Raw genomic sequence first — 15,651 nt, 5'->3', positions numbered from 1 at the left:
CATACTTGCGACAACTTCCAATGAGGATGATCCTTATTGTGAATCAAATAACGTTGATACTTATGACGCGATTGAGGATAGTGAAAATTGTGGTCAGTTTTCGGAGTTCTTGGATGAGGATAGCGAGCAGATCGCAGCACTTCTTAGTGATCTTCCTGTCCAACATCTGTTCTAATTAGGATGCATTGCCACTCTATGTGATTATTTCTTGTATTTAAACTGCATATTTTTATGTACTTGACAGTGAAATATTTTTTGTTGTTAATTCTAATTGTAGTTCTCAGTTATATTTGGAATTAAGAATTGTTGATTCTTATGTGTGTCTGTTTTCAGATTTTACTCTGTTTAGACTTTTTTGAAATTGGCCATGATTTTATACTTAATTTGTCACACCAGAAGTGGATCGATAATATTTCTAATGTTTGTCAGGCCAGGTACAAATTGTACCACCTTAGAATAGAGAATGATCTTTCATCTATGGCTATCAAATGAGAGAGCTCTGTATGTTGCCTTCTGTGGCTTGTGGCAAAACAAAAATTGGTCGATTAAATTAGTAAAACTACTCAAATGGGTGGGAGAGAGAGAGAGAGCTGTATGTTGCCTTCTGTGGCTTGTGGCAAAACAAAAAGATTAAATTAGTAAAATTACAACAGAAGATTTCCAGCTATCGGAATTTCAGTTTGTCTTTGATTAAATTGGCTTTCAGTAAACTTTTCCTGTTCCTTTTCTTTTCCCGTTCTTGGACTAAATTAGGCAGAGTAGCAATGCAATGGTGTTGGGTATTTGGCTCTCACATGCGGGATTCTATACTTCGAAAGGGGAGAGAATAATTACAGTAATGGTAGTCTTGTGACACTCGCATGAATTATTAACTCAAACCACCTGAAACAAAGCTCTGATATTAAAAAAAATCGAAAAAGAACAAAAAATCTTTATTACCAAACAGACAAAACAACTTGTTTTTCTACACTCTGCTGTACACACCTCTCCCTCAACTAAACAATGCAATCTAAGTTGTTTGAACCAACAAGCCCTCTAATTCTTTCCACTACAAACAATCGATAAATAGAACTATAAAAAAATAAGCTTTCAAGCTCACAACCAATCTGTGACTGTAAAGAATACCAAGCCGCTAAAAAAATGCAAACCCAAACAAAGGAAAAATGGGAAAACCTGGTACTGTCCATAAATAATGAAAACAAGCTTCTTGGGAGCAGAAGCAGCTAAAAAGGCACTGATGCTGTCCCCTGTCGTATTGAGAAATTCAGCTCCCCTGCAGAAAAGAGAAAAATAAGACCATATAAAAGGAAAGATAACTTAACAGAATGCTTATAAATTCCACTGAGATGAAATGGAGACGTTGAATGAGGGATAGAAGTTTCATACAAGTTGGAACCGTGCCTTCTTCCATCAGCAAGATTACTGCAGTAGCTGAAGATAGATAAGCATTCAGGGAGACTCAGAACAGCTGGAGAGCCATTTTCATCTTACTCTGCTTCCATTTGGGCAGCTTATAAAATGCATCTTTTGTCATCCCGAGTTTCTCTCGGAACTCTCCTGAAGAAAGATAAGTCTGCATGCACCACATAAATCTTAGACCGATAACTATAAGTAGTAAAATACAACAACAACATTGCCTTTCTATTTTTACCTCCCGTTTTGTCACATCAATTTCTGTAACAGGATCAGTTGAGGTTGTTTTAAGGCGCTCATAAGGATATGTTGGAAGTCCTTCCTCATCTTCGGCCTCACCCTCCTTCACATCTTCCTGTATTGTAAGCGCTTCTATTCTACTGCTCATTGAATTGGAATTCCCCTTTGAATTTGACTCAGGTTTGGGCTTAGGAGATTCCGGGCTCCCTTCACCAATAAAAAAATTATACTAATAAATAAAACATAAAAGTAAAAATAAAAAATTACAAGCTTAAGAATAGGGATATTCATTCCCTCGTCTTTGGGGGTGAGAAATTATGTACCTTTAAGTGGTCTGGGTACATTGTTTTCTGGAGTTGGTTGCTCAAAACCAGCCGTTAGGGCTGATATAGCTGCTGATCTCGAAGCTAATTTTGCTGAATCAGGTGTAACAGACTTTGGATAGAGCTTTCTAACAACAGGAGGAGGAGTTGAAAGGTTTCTGCTATTTGGACTCTCAAAAGTAGCAGCTAAGGCATTGAAGGCAGGTGACCTGCCCCTCACACGAACTCGGTCAGGACTAAAAGACATGCTCCGGGATCGTTGTGATTTGTCTGGCACACTAGACCTTCCTCCATATGATACTGGAGTTCTCCTCTTGGGTTTCTGACATGCATTCGACATCTCATCAGAAATTAGATTCTATACGAAGGAATTCGAGAAAGGAAAAATGAAACGAAACCAAAATAAACCAATGCATACAGTCTAATAGTTATTGAAAATGGAACCTTCGAAAACAAAAAGAAGGGAGAGAGAGAGAGAGAGAGTAATAAGCTGAATTGGCAAAATATCAGAAACCAATTGTTACAGGCTACTTCATATCACAATATGGACCTTTTGTGTGTCTTATCATAAAAGGAACAAAGGTTCTTACATCTAATGTTGGAGTGACTCCGTTCTTCACTATAGCAAGCTTCCTCTGAAAAGAGTTTCCATGCATCTAAAGATAAAATAAAATAAAAGAAGATAAAAATAAATACAGAAACCGATAAAAAAAGGGAGAAGAGTAAAACCACAAGAAATGGTAACTTGTGCGACTTCAAATAAAGTACATTTACTTACAGCTGATTTTGCAGAGTCCCATGAAAAGAAACGTGTAAAGAATGGTGGTTCACTACCTTCAGTGATGATAAATATTGGAGCCTCTTGAGAAAGTTTTTCACGAAGGAAATCATGTTGAAGAAATTTCTGTGGATGAGAAAAACAACACTGTGGGAAGATAGCAAATACTTGTACCTGATTACTATCAGAGGCAAAAATAAACAACAAAAGGGTATTGAATTTTGTAAATCTAACAAGTTGGCAACATAATAGGAATGGACACTGATTCAGTTTTATGCAGACAATTCCAAGTCAAGTCGCTGTACAATCCCACAATGCTGACAATACCAAGTCAAGGTTGAGTCAGGTCATGTTTGAAAGCTGACAAGAACCAGGCTCAAGTAAAAGCCAAGTCATAGGTGGAGGCAAGCTGAGTCCAAATAACCAGATCCCTCAAACCATAGTTGGTACTAGGTTGTGCCAATTCGTGTCATATCAAAGTCATATCAATCACGAATTTGGCTGAGACGCTTGTCAATGAGTCAAAAGAAGAAAAACAATTTCTAAATTGGGACAAGATTGTTGAAATCATGTGTATCATGGTATTGTATAGGGATAAGACAGAAGCAGTTACTAAATTTGCAGTCAACTTCTCTTCGCTTTGTACTCTTGCTCTCTTTTTACAAGTGTTTCTTAGTATTCTCTGAAGAGGGGAAATACTCCGACAACCTCCCCTCTTTCGCCTAATATTACATTTCAACTTAACGTCTCTAAATTAACATTTCACAAAGGATAACATACCTCTCCAATTGACAAAGCCTGCATCCTGTTCTTGGATAGGATCTGTTGCCCAACCCAAACAAAGATATCTGAGTGGCAATCCAGGATAAATGTATCTTCAGTCATCAAATCATCCTGGGAAAAGTTATATATCTCGGTGACCTGCAACAGCAACATAATTCAACACCAACAGGATATCAGTGTTAGGCTTCCAAACGAATGGGTAAATATAATAAGTTTAAAAGGGAAGATACACACCTTCAGAGTGTCTGTAGATCAACAACACCAATAATGGATTGATGGAAAATCAAATATGTTAGATCCACGTAAGGAACTTCACATGCAGTGCAAAAAATGTGAAGGACAGAAATGAGATGAATCTCACACAGATGGAATATCATATAATCTACCTTTCAAGTAAGTGCAAGAGAACAGGTGAGGGTCACTTTCTGCTTCCTTTACGATCTTCTGGCTAGGGTATTCACATTTGCCTCCAAGCAAATCCCAAAACTGCTCAATTTCTGAACCTTCTTTTTGTGGTTTAGACTGCAAATCCGGCTGCAAAAAATTGACACGCAAATTAACCAGTGCATAGAAAAAAACTTGAACAAAAGAAATCTCATACCTACTGATAGCACGAACAGCATGAAAATTCCCGACATATAAAAGAAAACTAACACAAGCACGATAGATTCAATAAATAATATCTCTCCCTCTCCTAAGATGAAAGAACGTTAATTATAAATAACTAAGAAGACGGCAACTTCTACAATAATTTCCAAATCACATTGTTTACCCCAACTCGGCCATAACGATCAGTACTTGATCCTGCAGGGGTAATTAAAACTTCGCAAGACTAGCACAGAGGTTATGAATGAAGAATTGCAAATGTGCTACTCATTTTCAAACCAGCATGGTAAAGTTCGAAACTAGTTCAAGTTCAAACAGTTAAATCTAAGTCACATTGACATGGAGGTGTCGACGTCGGCCATAACGATCAGTAATTGATCCTGCAGGGGTAATTAAAACTTCACAAGACTAGCACAGAGGTTATGAATGAAGAATTGCAAATGTGCTACTCATTTTCAAACCAGCATGGTAAAGTTCGAAACTAGTTCAAGTTCAAACAGTAAAATCTAAGTCACATTGACATGGAGATGTCGGCGTTCGACACGGTGACCTATATTAGTAGGACACGGGGATACATCTAATTAAAAAAATACTATTACTTGTCTATAGTTACACCACCAACTCTTGGGTATAAGACCTTACAAAGTGCCTCCTTACATCGTGGAGTTGTAACTATGTTAATAGATTATTTTCTTAGTCTTTAGAGTATAGACACTACTTTGAAATCGTATGCACAACAAGTCTGTGTGTCTGACACGAGTTTCCTTGTGTCCAGGTTACTTAATGAATTCTTGAGTACTATGACACACTCACAGGTAACAGGAAATGCCCTGGCTACCAAAATAATAATAATTATATAATAACTATTAGAGCTATAATAACTATAATTAGAATAATAATAATCTGTCTTCTTTAAAGAGGCTTACCTCACTACCATAATTTCAGAGGTCACCAGATTTACCACATTTTTCACCCTTTAAAGTTTAAAGTACTACACCAGCTCACGTGTGATAAAGGGAGACTTTAAGACATTTTACATAGCTTTTTCAAAAGAAGCAGCTAACTCAGCTAGGAGATGATTCATTTGGCTAAGCTCCAGCTAACTCTTAAAGAAAGAGGCACACGGTGATCCCACTCATAAATGTGGTCAGAAAATTTTAATGGTATCCTTCAGTGTGGGCACTTCTACAAATTGGTGATGCTGTGGGCCCACATAAGAAGACAAAGGGGACAATAGATCTGAGTTATTACCCCGTGTAAATTACAGCTTATTCCTTTGTTAGGGAGTCGGGACAAACTTTTTTCCTTTTCTTCTTAGTAATAATTTCAAGAAATATTAGCATTGCTAGAACCATAACGCATGGGAAGCAGAATAATAAGAATAATAATGATGATGGGGATAATAATTTCAATTAATTCTTCTTATTATTGTTGTTGCTATTTATTATTACCTAGTTTTGTTGCGGGGTGAGGTAGGTTGTGAGGTGGGGTGTGGTGTTGTGCGTGGAGGGGCATGAGTGTGTCTGTGGAGGAGAAAGGAAAAAAAAGGTGAGTGAGTGTAAAATTCTATGCTACTCAGTCATATTAAGGTAAAGAGAAAAACAAGATCAATGACATACAGTAGTGTTAAAAAATATAGCCATATACCTATTGCTTGAAATGTTCATATTGCAAACATTGTAGAGGTAAAAGTGAAAAACAGTAAGCAGACAAACCTTGATCAGATCTAGTTGTCTCTCCAGAAGCTCCTGGTCCTCTGTGGTGGTAAGGTTTCCAGACCACGTAAATACAGTGGAACCACTGTGTAAAATGTAACAATAGGAAGAATTTAAAGATGACGCCACCTGATAAAAACAAACAAAAATTCAGTAAAACCTTCATTCTGAAACAAAACTCTCACATGAAAAATATTAAAAATGAATAAAAGAACAAACAAAAGAGAACAAGAAAAAAAAAAAAAAAAAAAGCAAAGAGCAATAAGATATTGTATATATGTACCGGTTCAACTTGAATTGCTTGCATATTATCAGGTCCTGAACCTTGAACTCGAAACAATGCAAGTCCATCCTCTGTGTATGTCGTATCTGCAATTTCTTTCTCCAAAATATAATTCTTATACCCAGAACTAACACCACCCTGTTAAATTTTCAAAAAACGTGATTTCAGATCCACTGTAATAAGCAACAGAAAAAGGCCATTTCACACCAAGAAATCAATCTACAAATTAACAAATTAAAGAATAGAATGTCTGACCAACCTTGAAAACAATAAAGCTCTGAAAGATTGAAAATAACTGAATAGGTTCGTTTCCCTCAAAGATGCGAGCCTGTAAATGCACATAATTAAGAAAATGAGCTAAAAAGAGTGGGTATGGTTTTTGTCCACTAGAAGACAAAGACAAAAAAGTTTAAATGATCAAATCTCACCTGCACAGCTTGACCTTTCAAAGATTCAACCATCTTATTTGCCAGTGAGATTGCTTCAGTCCTCTCTTCCTGCATTCATTTTTGAACTTAATTAACAAAAAAATTTAAAAATTTAAAAACAAAAACAAAAACAAAACAAAACAAAACTACAGATACATTCTCCCTGTATTAAGGAAATAAAACTAAATAAGTAGAAGTGTTACTATTACAAAAATATCACTCCCAACATCACAAAACTGATCATGTGATAAGAGCTATGTTACATGGACACGCCATGTTTCAAAAATAAACCATGTGACGTGTATCCAGAAAAAAAAAATCTACAGATACATTCTCCCTGTATTAAGGATATAAAACTAAAGAAGTAGAGGTATTACTATCACAGAAATATCATTCCCAACATCACAAAACTGATCATGTGATAAGAGCTATGTCACATGGAAACGCCCTATTGCAAAAATAATCCATGTGACACGGATCCACGTGTCAGTGTCAGACATTGTATGTGGACCCCAATTTTCGATATTTTACCGTGCCAGACACTTTTTATCCGTGTCAAATACGGACATGTATATGTGTCAATGTAACTTAGGATAAGAGAGTGGTTATGGTGTTTCTACCACAGGCTACTTTGAGTTATTTGCAATATGAGTATACAATGTCCTTTACACAAATCTCAAGAACTTACTGGGAAAAAATATACTAGCTCACACTTCTTATCAGAAGATCAACCTTGCGATTTCATTTCTTAAACATTAGTAAGGGTTCGAATATTATATTTGATGAAAAGTTGATAAATGATCATGAAGGATGTCAGGGCACTCATAGTGTTGATAATGTGAAAATAACCAAAATAAAAGAAATCATAGAAAAAAGAAAGCAATCGATTTTAGTTAGAACCTATTATGAACATCATAATGAAATACAGTTTTTAGCAATCAGTTACTTTCTTCAAAGTCTCGGTTTTTAAGATAAAATCTGGAGTCACTTTCATCCTATTCAGCAAATGGTTTTTCTTTTTTTTCCTTTTTTTATCGATTGTTCAGCGAATGGTTTCAGTAGAAGATTACAAAGGGGAGGTACAAATTGGAAGATATATAACTTGTTCAATCAATTTTCACCTGAACACTCTGTTTTCCAAACCACGTGCCGACAAGGTATTCTTCTTTATCTTCTCCAGGATATGAGTATTGGAAAATATAGCAATCACCACTATAAAATTTAGACTGTTCAGAGGACGAAAGGAGAGACTTTTGCTCGCCATTTACACGCCAAACCTGTGCATCCAAACTGGAAACTATAGTTAGAACTTGTATCCTAAGTTTTAGGTAAAACTACCAGTTTGTCTAAATCGAAGTGCTATGATTCAGCATTTGTTGTACATAAAGATGTAAGCTACAAAATAAATAAAGAAGATCTGAAGGATTGTAACAGAACCTGCAAATTGCCAGTGCAATCGATATATGGTTGAGGTTCTTCTTTTGCAGGTGCAGCTTTCAGAAGGCCTTTCACGTTTAATCCTTGACGTTTTAAGAGTGCTGCAAAATCAAAAGAAACAGAGCACCCTCAAAAACTAAAGGAAACATCCTTAACAGCTAAACCAGATATGCAGATTAGCCAAACACGCATTATATATTATTGATTACTGACCAGCAACTTTGCCTCTTCCATCCTCAGATACAGTCACATCAATTGTCAGAGGCCAGGAATCAAACTTTGACTGGAAGGTTACTGTCTCAAAACCCTCAATAACACGAATTATGTGAGATTTTGGTCGATCTGAGCCACGACTCAAGTCCTGCGCAGAAAAATAACATGAAACAACGGGCAAAGAGTTTTTTCTTTGATTATTAATTTTCACTCGACTAACAGGTGTATCTCTCAAGTAATTTTTCTTTTTTTTTTATAAACAAAAAACTATAATTAATGAAAAGTGTATTACTTCTGCAGCTGTACTTGCACTCTTTCTCTCGTCAAGAGATGTAGTTCTACCCATCCACACATATATTTCTGACCCACAATCCAGAAGAAAGCATTTGTTTGTGTCCAGCAACTCCCTTGTCAGAGTATCAGCTTGTACAGATTCTCCCTGCCCTTTCTCAATCCTACAAATAAACAAATAATAAGTTTAAACAGTATTCAATCGACCATCTTTAGCTACAATACATTTCTTTTTTATAACACTATAAAACTGTTTTTGCTATAAAAAAAATGGGGGCTCAGAATATATTGCATTGTTTTTTGAGATGTTTGCTCCAAAATTGCAATGAGAATTAGAAGTGGACGAAGCAAAGAACAGTATTCTTACAAATTATTAATATAATAGATCATGAATAATTTTAATAACCAGGATTTGAAAATGTTATAAGGATCATTAGAATGATATTTGGAGAGAAACAAATTATTACCTTGTGAAAAAAGGGAGGAAATTAATAATTATTTTACCAAGAATAATCAAGTGTTCAGATTTAAATAGAATAGTATAGAATCTCAAGGATATTTGCATCAGAAGAATTTGAAATTAGGACACCTGATTCAGCTACAAGTAGAAGGAACTCACCGAAGCAGCTTCGCAGGAGAAGCTTCAACAGTTTTATCATCTTCATTGGCTACCTTTCTTGGAAGTGGAGCAAACCCGCCAAAAAAGCCCCAGAACTCTCCAGTCTCAGCATCAGACATTAGTCTCCCATCCTCTAAAAAAAAAAAAAAAAAACAACTCAACAATGCTAGTTGTTAAAATAATAGCAATAAGCACTTTCAATGACATGCTCACTTACCAATAGCAGCTACCTCGCATTTTCCATCATGATATGTATCTTTAATATACTGTACAACTTCTAGTGCTTTGGCTCTTTCTTGAATGGATGAGTTTGACCCATTAAACTGAAAAATCTTGGACTTGGTATCCAAGATGAAAATGTCGTCGTGATTGAGTGATGATCGTGCAAATGGGACCTGAAATCAAAAGAACAGCAAAAATTAGAATATTACTAATAGCACGAATAAAGCCGAATTGAGAAGTAGCATGGTATGTTGACTTGCCTCTTTTACATGTACAACATGTTTCCCTCTGCATACATATAGACGTGTCTGGTGTTCTTCAGCTTCAACATGCTTGAAACCAGAAGAAATCCCACCTTCTTGAGGGATGATACATGGTTTGAAATATGAGAGAAACTTCTCGGTTTCGTGTCCCTGCAGCTCTCTGTACTGAACTGCACGTCCTCCAAGGGCCGCATCCAGTTCAACTGTCTTGATGGCTGCAGTACCAGCTTCATCCTATTTATTTTAAGTGATAGAGATCTCTCAAAATGCAGAAAACTAAGATAAACTTTTTTTTTCATCCTCTGTCATACATTTAGGGGAGACTACACTAGGAACTAACCTGACTAGTGTCTTTACCGATCCAGTAGTGAACGTCGTGACGAAGTGCTCCACTTTTCAACGCAGTTGTCTGTAAATTGAGTAGCGGTTTAGATATTGATCAATACAGGTGTGCTAGATAGATGAAAGCAAATAACAAGTAAGCCTTTATACAATTCTTGAGAAGTTTCTATGGTACTCTTTAGATAATTTGAGAGAAAGCCATATAATACAAATAGGAGAAAAAGGAAGTGATAGCATGCATTGCACTTTATTTTTCAAGAAAGAACATTCAATTGTGTAAACCAAAACGAAAATCCTTCTCAAATGTGTGTGTGTGTGTGTGTGTGTGTGTGGGGGGGGGGGGGTGGGATGGCTTTCAAGAACTCCACATTGCGATCCTTGTTACCCAGAATCTGTTCCTATTGTAACAAGGGGGATAAGTTGGTCAAGAACTTACATAAGTTTAGAATATCTATATGATTGACAGAGTATCAACAGACTATTGTGAGACTCAAACTAACAGAAGGAGGAAGGCCAGGAAATCATTCTGTTCCCCTTGCGCTATGGTCATATTATTAGAAAAAGAAAAAACTAAACGCATGCAAGGACATTGCACCATTGCGATCCTTGTTACCGAGAATCTGTTCCTATTGTAACAAGGGGGATAAGTTGGTCAAGAACTTACATAAGTTTAGCATATCTATATGATTGACAGAGTATCAACAGACTATTGTGACTCAAACTAACAGAAGGAGGAAGGCCAGGAAATCATTCTGTTCCCCTTGCGCTATGGTCATATTATTAGAAAAAGAAAAAACTAAACACATGCAAGGACATTGCACCATTATTCTCATAATGAGCAAGGAAGAACCTTTGCAGAGAATTAACCCATGGAAAGACAAAATGGTTAATGGCATCTCACAACAGGAGTTTAGTATGACTTTAAGGTGAATGGAGATCAAAAGGGGGAAACTCCAGTTAGATGCCAATAACAAATGACTGACAATTAGAAAATCACCTATTGCAAAGCCTATGCATTTCAATATAATTGCAAAAAGATGATGAGAAGATACAAGAACATACGGAAATGAAAAGAAAGAAATAAACAGAAGACACATCTAAGTATTTAACCCTGTTAATTGTGAAGCTAATAATCAGCATTCTTGTGGATACTTGAATTTTAATAGATGGAAAACAAAGACATACGATGTCAGATAAAGGTTTGAACTTTTACCTTCAAAATCACGTAAGAATCTCCAGTAAAAAATTTCCCGTGAGAAGATTTTGGCACAGGTACAGGACGGAAATTTTCAATGCGCCATATTTCAATTCCACTGTTTATTGTTAAGGATATATAACATGGAGATGATTTGACCAATACATAAATGAAAATTTTAATAATACAAATACCATAGCAACATTAGTAAACATAATATACAAAGTGCATCAACGCACAACATCTTTGAGCATCTGTTTTTCTGGTTTTTTTGGAGAGCAAGAGTGTTTGTCTTTTCAATGAAACTTTCAAGAATGGCATTATATCAGCTTGTTAAATGATATCAAATTGGGAAAATTTGTAAGAAAGCAACTACTACGTTACCCAGTGTCCCAGTAACTCTTGTACCTGGGTTTAGTAGCTTGCAGAACTCACTGCCGCTCGAAGAAAAGATCCTGCGAAGTGCGAACCTCTTTTAATTAATTGTCCATGTTTCAATAACTAAGCTCGAGGGCCAAGTCAAACTAACTTATCTGGAGCTAGGATCTACTAGGTAAAACAGACCTATTGGCTGCAACAAGGATGTGCTAGGGTCTCTTACAACAACAGCAACAAGTATATCTCCTCGACACAATGTGATGCCAATATGAGTTACAGTGTGGTTGATTGAGTGGAATACAATTAATAAAATCAATTAAGGCTAACCTAAATGCTACAGTATTTTGCATGAAAAAAAAGATGTATATCCTACCAGTACATTGTCATGACACCATAAACTCTCTAAAGTACCATGGAATTTGAAAAGGATGTGTTCGTGAAAAGTGAAATAGGAAGGCCACAAAAAGAATTTTGCAAAGTAAGACGCATGATGTTTAACAAACATACCATCAAAAGATGACTATGCAGAAGATGCCTTAACCTAAATTTGCAGCAGCTCGTGAGCATTTACATAAAGGTTTGAAAGCTAAAAGATGTTTGTTTCTTCGGAAGCTGCAAGTTGTTTGTATAAGGATAGGAATGGTCTTGATCCACTAAGACATTAGGTAGAGATGACGTTGGTCTTTGAACTCTATTGATTTTCATTTAACACCTAGCTAGAATTTTTAATGTAAACATTTTCAATTGAGGGTGAGACTCAGTGCATCCTTCATGGCTAGAGTAAACTGTATTGAATTTGTACGAGTTGGCCAGACCCCTTCCCAATTATTCATGTTCTAATTTTCAGGAAAAAAAATGAATGCGACAGCATGAAGATCTTAGGCACATAGCTTAGTTGGTCGGACTGCAGTACTGCACTAAGAGAAATCCCTGAAAATGGGAGGGTGGAATCTTGAATGCCATTGAATAAGAACAGAGTATAGAAATCCTACTTTAGATTGGCTCCAATGGCTTATCCAAAACAAGTTCAATTTTTATCCTACTAGAGCAAAGCAATTGATTCCACCATTGTTACTGACCCTATTCGCTTTTGGGAAATAATTAAGTCAATCTAAGTCTAAAATCGTATTACCTTCGCTCACTACAAATTTACTAAGAAAGCCTTCTGGGGTTACATCTTACCAATTTGAAAGCAATCTCAATGTTGAACTAGGTGATAAAAATGAACAAACAGATGAATCCTGCAAGACTATCAAACATGCCGCATTTAGAAAAGAATATACTGTTACGTCAACTGAAGAAGCTCAAGGAAAGTTTATACGTTATATATCAGAAAAATATAGTAGCGAGGATGCTAAGAAAGGCTATAAAAAATTTCGTGAAGGATACGCTTTTTGTCCAGCTCCCTGGAAAGCTTCATCTAAATCTCTCATGGAAACCGCCATATCTCTCTTTTCCTTTAAGGGCGTACTTTCTGCCCACTTTGGCTTGTTGCGCGATGTAGATATGTCCTATAAAACAATTTTCAACCAATAAAATGCACATAAGAGGCATGAGGAAGGGTTTATGGTATAGCTTTTCATAACCTTGGGACCTTCACAAAAGAATGATACAATTGCTCTAGGATTATTGGATTTGAGATAATGAACACTTGTCACTAAACTGTTTATCGCCATTATGGCAATAAACCGTATAATAGATGAATGTAATGAAAACAATGTCCAATTCCACGAAAAAATATATTACATACCGAATCATCATCATTTCATTGTTGATTGAAATTGAAATAGATTCCTAGTGTAGAATATATAACTTATATATATATTTTTCCGGCTATTATGTAAATCTTGTAATAAGACTTATTAGCTGAAATCAGAGCAAATGGCAAACAAAAATTATTATGTCCAACACATCAAAATTCAGACTAATATTTCAAAAATCAAAAACACAATATTGGCATACGGCAAGAAGCTGCTTCATCAAAAATTCATAAAAATCAATGAAAAAACCCAGATCAAACATTAATTCCTATACACAACATCAAAATTAATATAAACATTTTCCATCATTACCATTAAATTATTCTTTCCACCATTTCAATATATGACCAAACAATTATAATTGTGTTTGAACGTACCTCCTGAATCAGCTGTTAGAGCCAACGTAAAAAGAAAAGAAAAAAAGTAATAAAATGAGCTGGAAATTTAAAAAAAAAAAAAAATCTTGGAATGAAGAAAGAAAAGGGGAAGGGGAGAGAATGAAGAGGAGAAAAAGGAGGAGAGAGATAATGAAATGATGGAGTGCCAGCGTGCTTATCACTAATGAGCTAACTAAAAACATAAACCCATATGGGACCCACTGTTCATATGAACTGTGATTCTCTGTAATTAAACAATTTTTTTCTCTGTCTAAAATTTGTTTTTGTTTTTACTTTTTTACCATGCTCGGGTTATAGTTGCCTTTTTTGGTTTGTGGGGCAGAAATGTAGAGGGAAGGACGGTCACCGGCCATCACGCTGGACCAAAAAGGTTTGTGGGACCTTTATTTGTGTTATCCACTTTATTCTTTTGGTTTTTTTTAAATTTATTTTCTGTGGTTTTAGTTGTAAATTGCAAGAAGCATCAACGATTTTCTTCCTAGAAAGGCTTTGATTTGTTATTCTTCTAAAAATATGGCGAAGACAAAGAGCCACCAACCAACCTTTTAACTGACTACTTTTATTTGGGGTTTCTTTTCTTTCAAATTTAGGAAACTAAATTAATTATTCGACTAGGTGTAGAATGTGGAATCTTATCCACCGTCCATGGAGAAAATGAGTGTTGTTACTTTGCATTGTCCAGAATTTCAGGTGTCAATTTTCAAAGATGCACGCTAATTGACAAATATTTCATTTGGTATGCATATGGGATGTTACTCTCGAAAAATTTATTGCTAATTTTAAATAGAAATAAAACAGCAAAATTAAAGTGTTCCAAGAATGGCATCTTGAAATAAAACAGAGATTCTATATACAATGTCCCAAGAATCTCACTAGCATCCCTATTGTCCTTACTCAACCGGACTTAATTGAATTATAAACTGCGATTTTCTATTGTTACTTAAAACCTCGATGCTAGTTTGAGAGAGATACATATTTTCTTTCTATAATGATTACTTGTATCTTGGCGACATGTTTTATAATGATGGTCTTGATCGTATCTTGAATTGGCAGCATGCCGCCATAGAACTATTAATTTCAGTCAAGATTCAAAAACTTGTTTTCAGCGAAGTCCTTTTTTCAAAACATTTTAGTTTGTTTCTACCAAAATTCTATAGCAACCGAATGTTTTGAACCAAATTTGTGAACACACTGACGTGGCACTCATCAGGCAGGGGGTGCGTGTGTATTGGTCAAAGAAGTACTGAAAATCAAAGTCTTTCTGCTTGCCACGTCAGTGTGTTCACAAATTCAGTTCAAAAGTGTGAGTTGCTGTAGAAACACTCTTGTTTCTGCGTTAGGATACGGCTTTGTATTAGGACACAGAATTTATGAAATCTTTGTGCATTCGAATTGATTGAGTAAATATAGTTTGAACTTTGAAGGAATAGCTACTGTAAATGAAGTTTTGTCATGGAGGAGTGAGGACAAACAAAATTAGTTGATGTTTTGACTGTTTTCGTTGACTCAATATATGCATGGTGGCTCCTTCAGATTTAAATATATCTCTGTTAGCAAAACCATCTTTCAAAGCTATCTCATGAATGAATCAGCTAAATAAAGCACATGGCCAGCCAGAGTGGAGATGCGCAGCCAAAAAAGTGAACGAAAACAAACAACTTCCGAAGGCGTAAAAGCAACGTCTCCGCCCCACCTGTCACAAGGGATTCACTTTCTCTTCTCATTTTTCCAATTTTGTTTTACTGAAGTTTTAAACTGCACCTGAAAGCATGTACGCGGACCATTTCTTGGTGTGGGGAACGTGTCGCTACATGAACACCCCAAAAAAAAACACATCAACATAGAAGAGTGGGCCAATTGATACCGGCCACCATGTCTGAAACACTGAGACTAAACTTATTCTTGACGGTCATGGCCTTGGTCAATGACCATATTTTCGGTTTTGTTGTTTTCGAATATTCGCA

General features: G+C 35.9%; 1 protein-coding gene across 1 annotated transcript; it reads right to left on the bottom strand.

Moving 5' to 3' along the window:
* Positions 1–913: 913 nt before the first annotated feature.
* Positions 914–13,888, bottom strand: VLN4 (villin 4). Its single transcript, XM_086601306.1, has 24 exons — positions 13,667–13,888; positions 12,919–13,040; positions 11,170–11,269; positions 9,955–10,023; positions 9,612–9,848; positions 9,347–9,524; positions 9,130–9,262; positions 8,512–8,674; positions 8,220–8,367; positions 8,007–8,107; positions 7,691–7,846; positions 6,570–6,638; positions 6,401–6,469; positions 6,142–6,279; positions 5,859–5,987; positions 3,924–4,071; positions 3,772–3,782; positions 3,535–3,675; positions 2,755–2,880; positions 2,567–2,632; positions 1,977–2,298; positions 1,652–1,860; positions 1,387–1,573; positions 914–1,273 (listed from the first exon to the last, which is right to left on the bottom strand). The coding sequence occupies exons 2-23, from the start codon at positions 12,972–12,974 to the stop codon at positions 1,460–1,462; spliced, it is 2,883 nt and encodes a 960-aa protein (XP_086457432.1). The 5' UTR covers positions 12,975–13,040; positions 13,667–13,888; the 3' UTR covers positions 914–1,273; positions 1,387–1,459.
* Between the last annotated feature and the right edge of the window lie 1,763 nt (positions 13,889–15,651).

Source organism: Coptis chinensis, chromosome 3, assembly GCF_015680905.1.
Source record: "Coptis chinensis isolate HL-2020 chromosome 3, ASM1568090v1, whole genome shotgun sequence".
NCBI classification, from domain to species: domain Eukaryota; kingdom Viridiplantae; phylum Streptophyta; class Magnoliopsida; order Ranunculales; family Ranunculaceae; genus Coptis; species Coptis chinensis.
The sequence above is the reverse complement of the archived record's forward strand: the minus strand, read 5'-3'. Positions and strand labels throughout refer to the sequence as shown.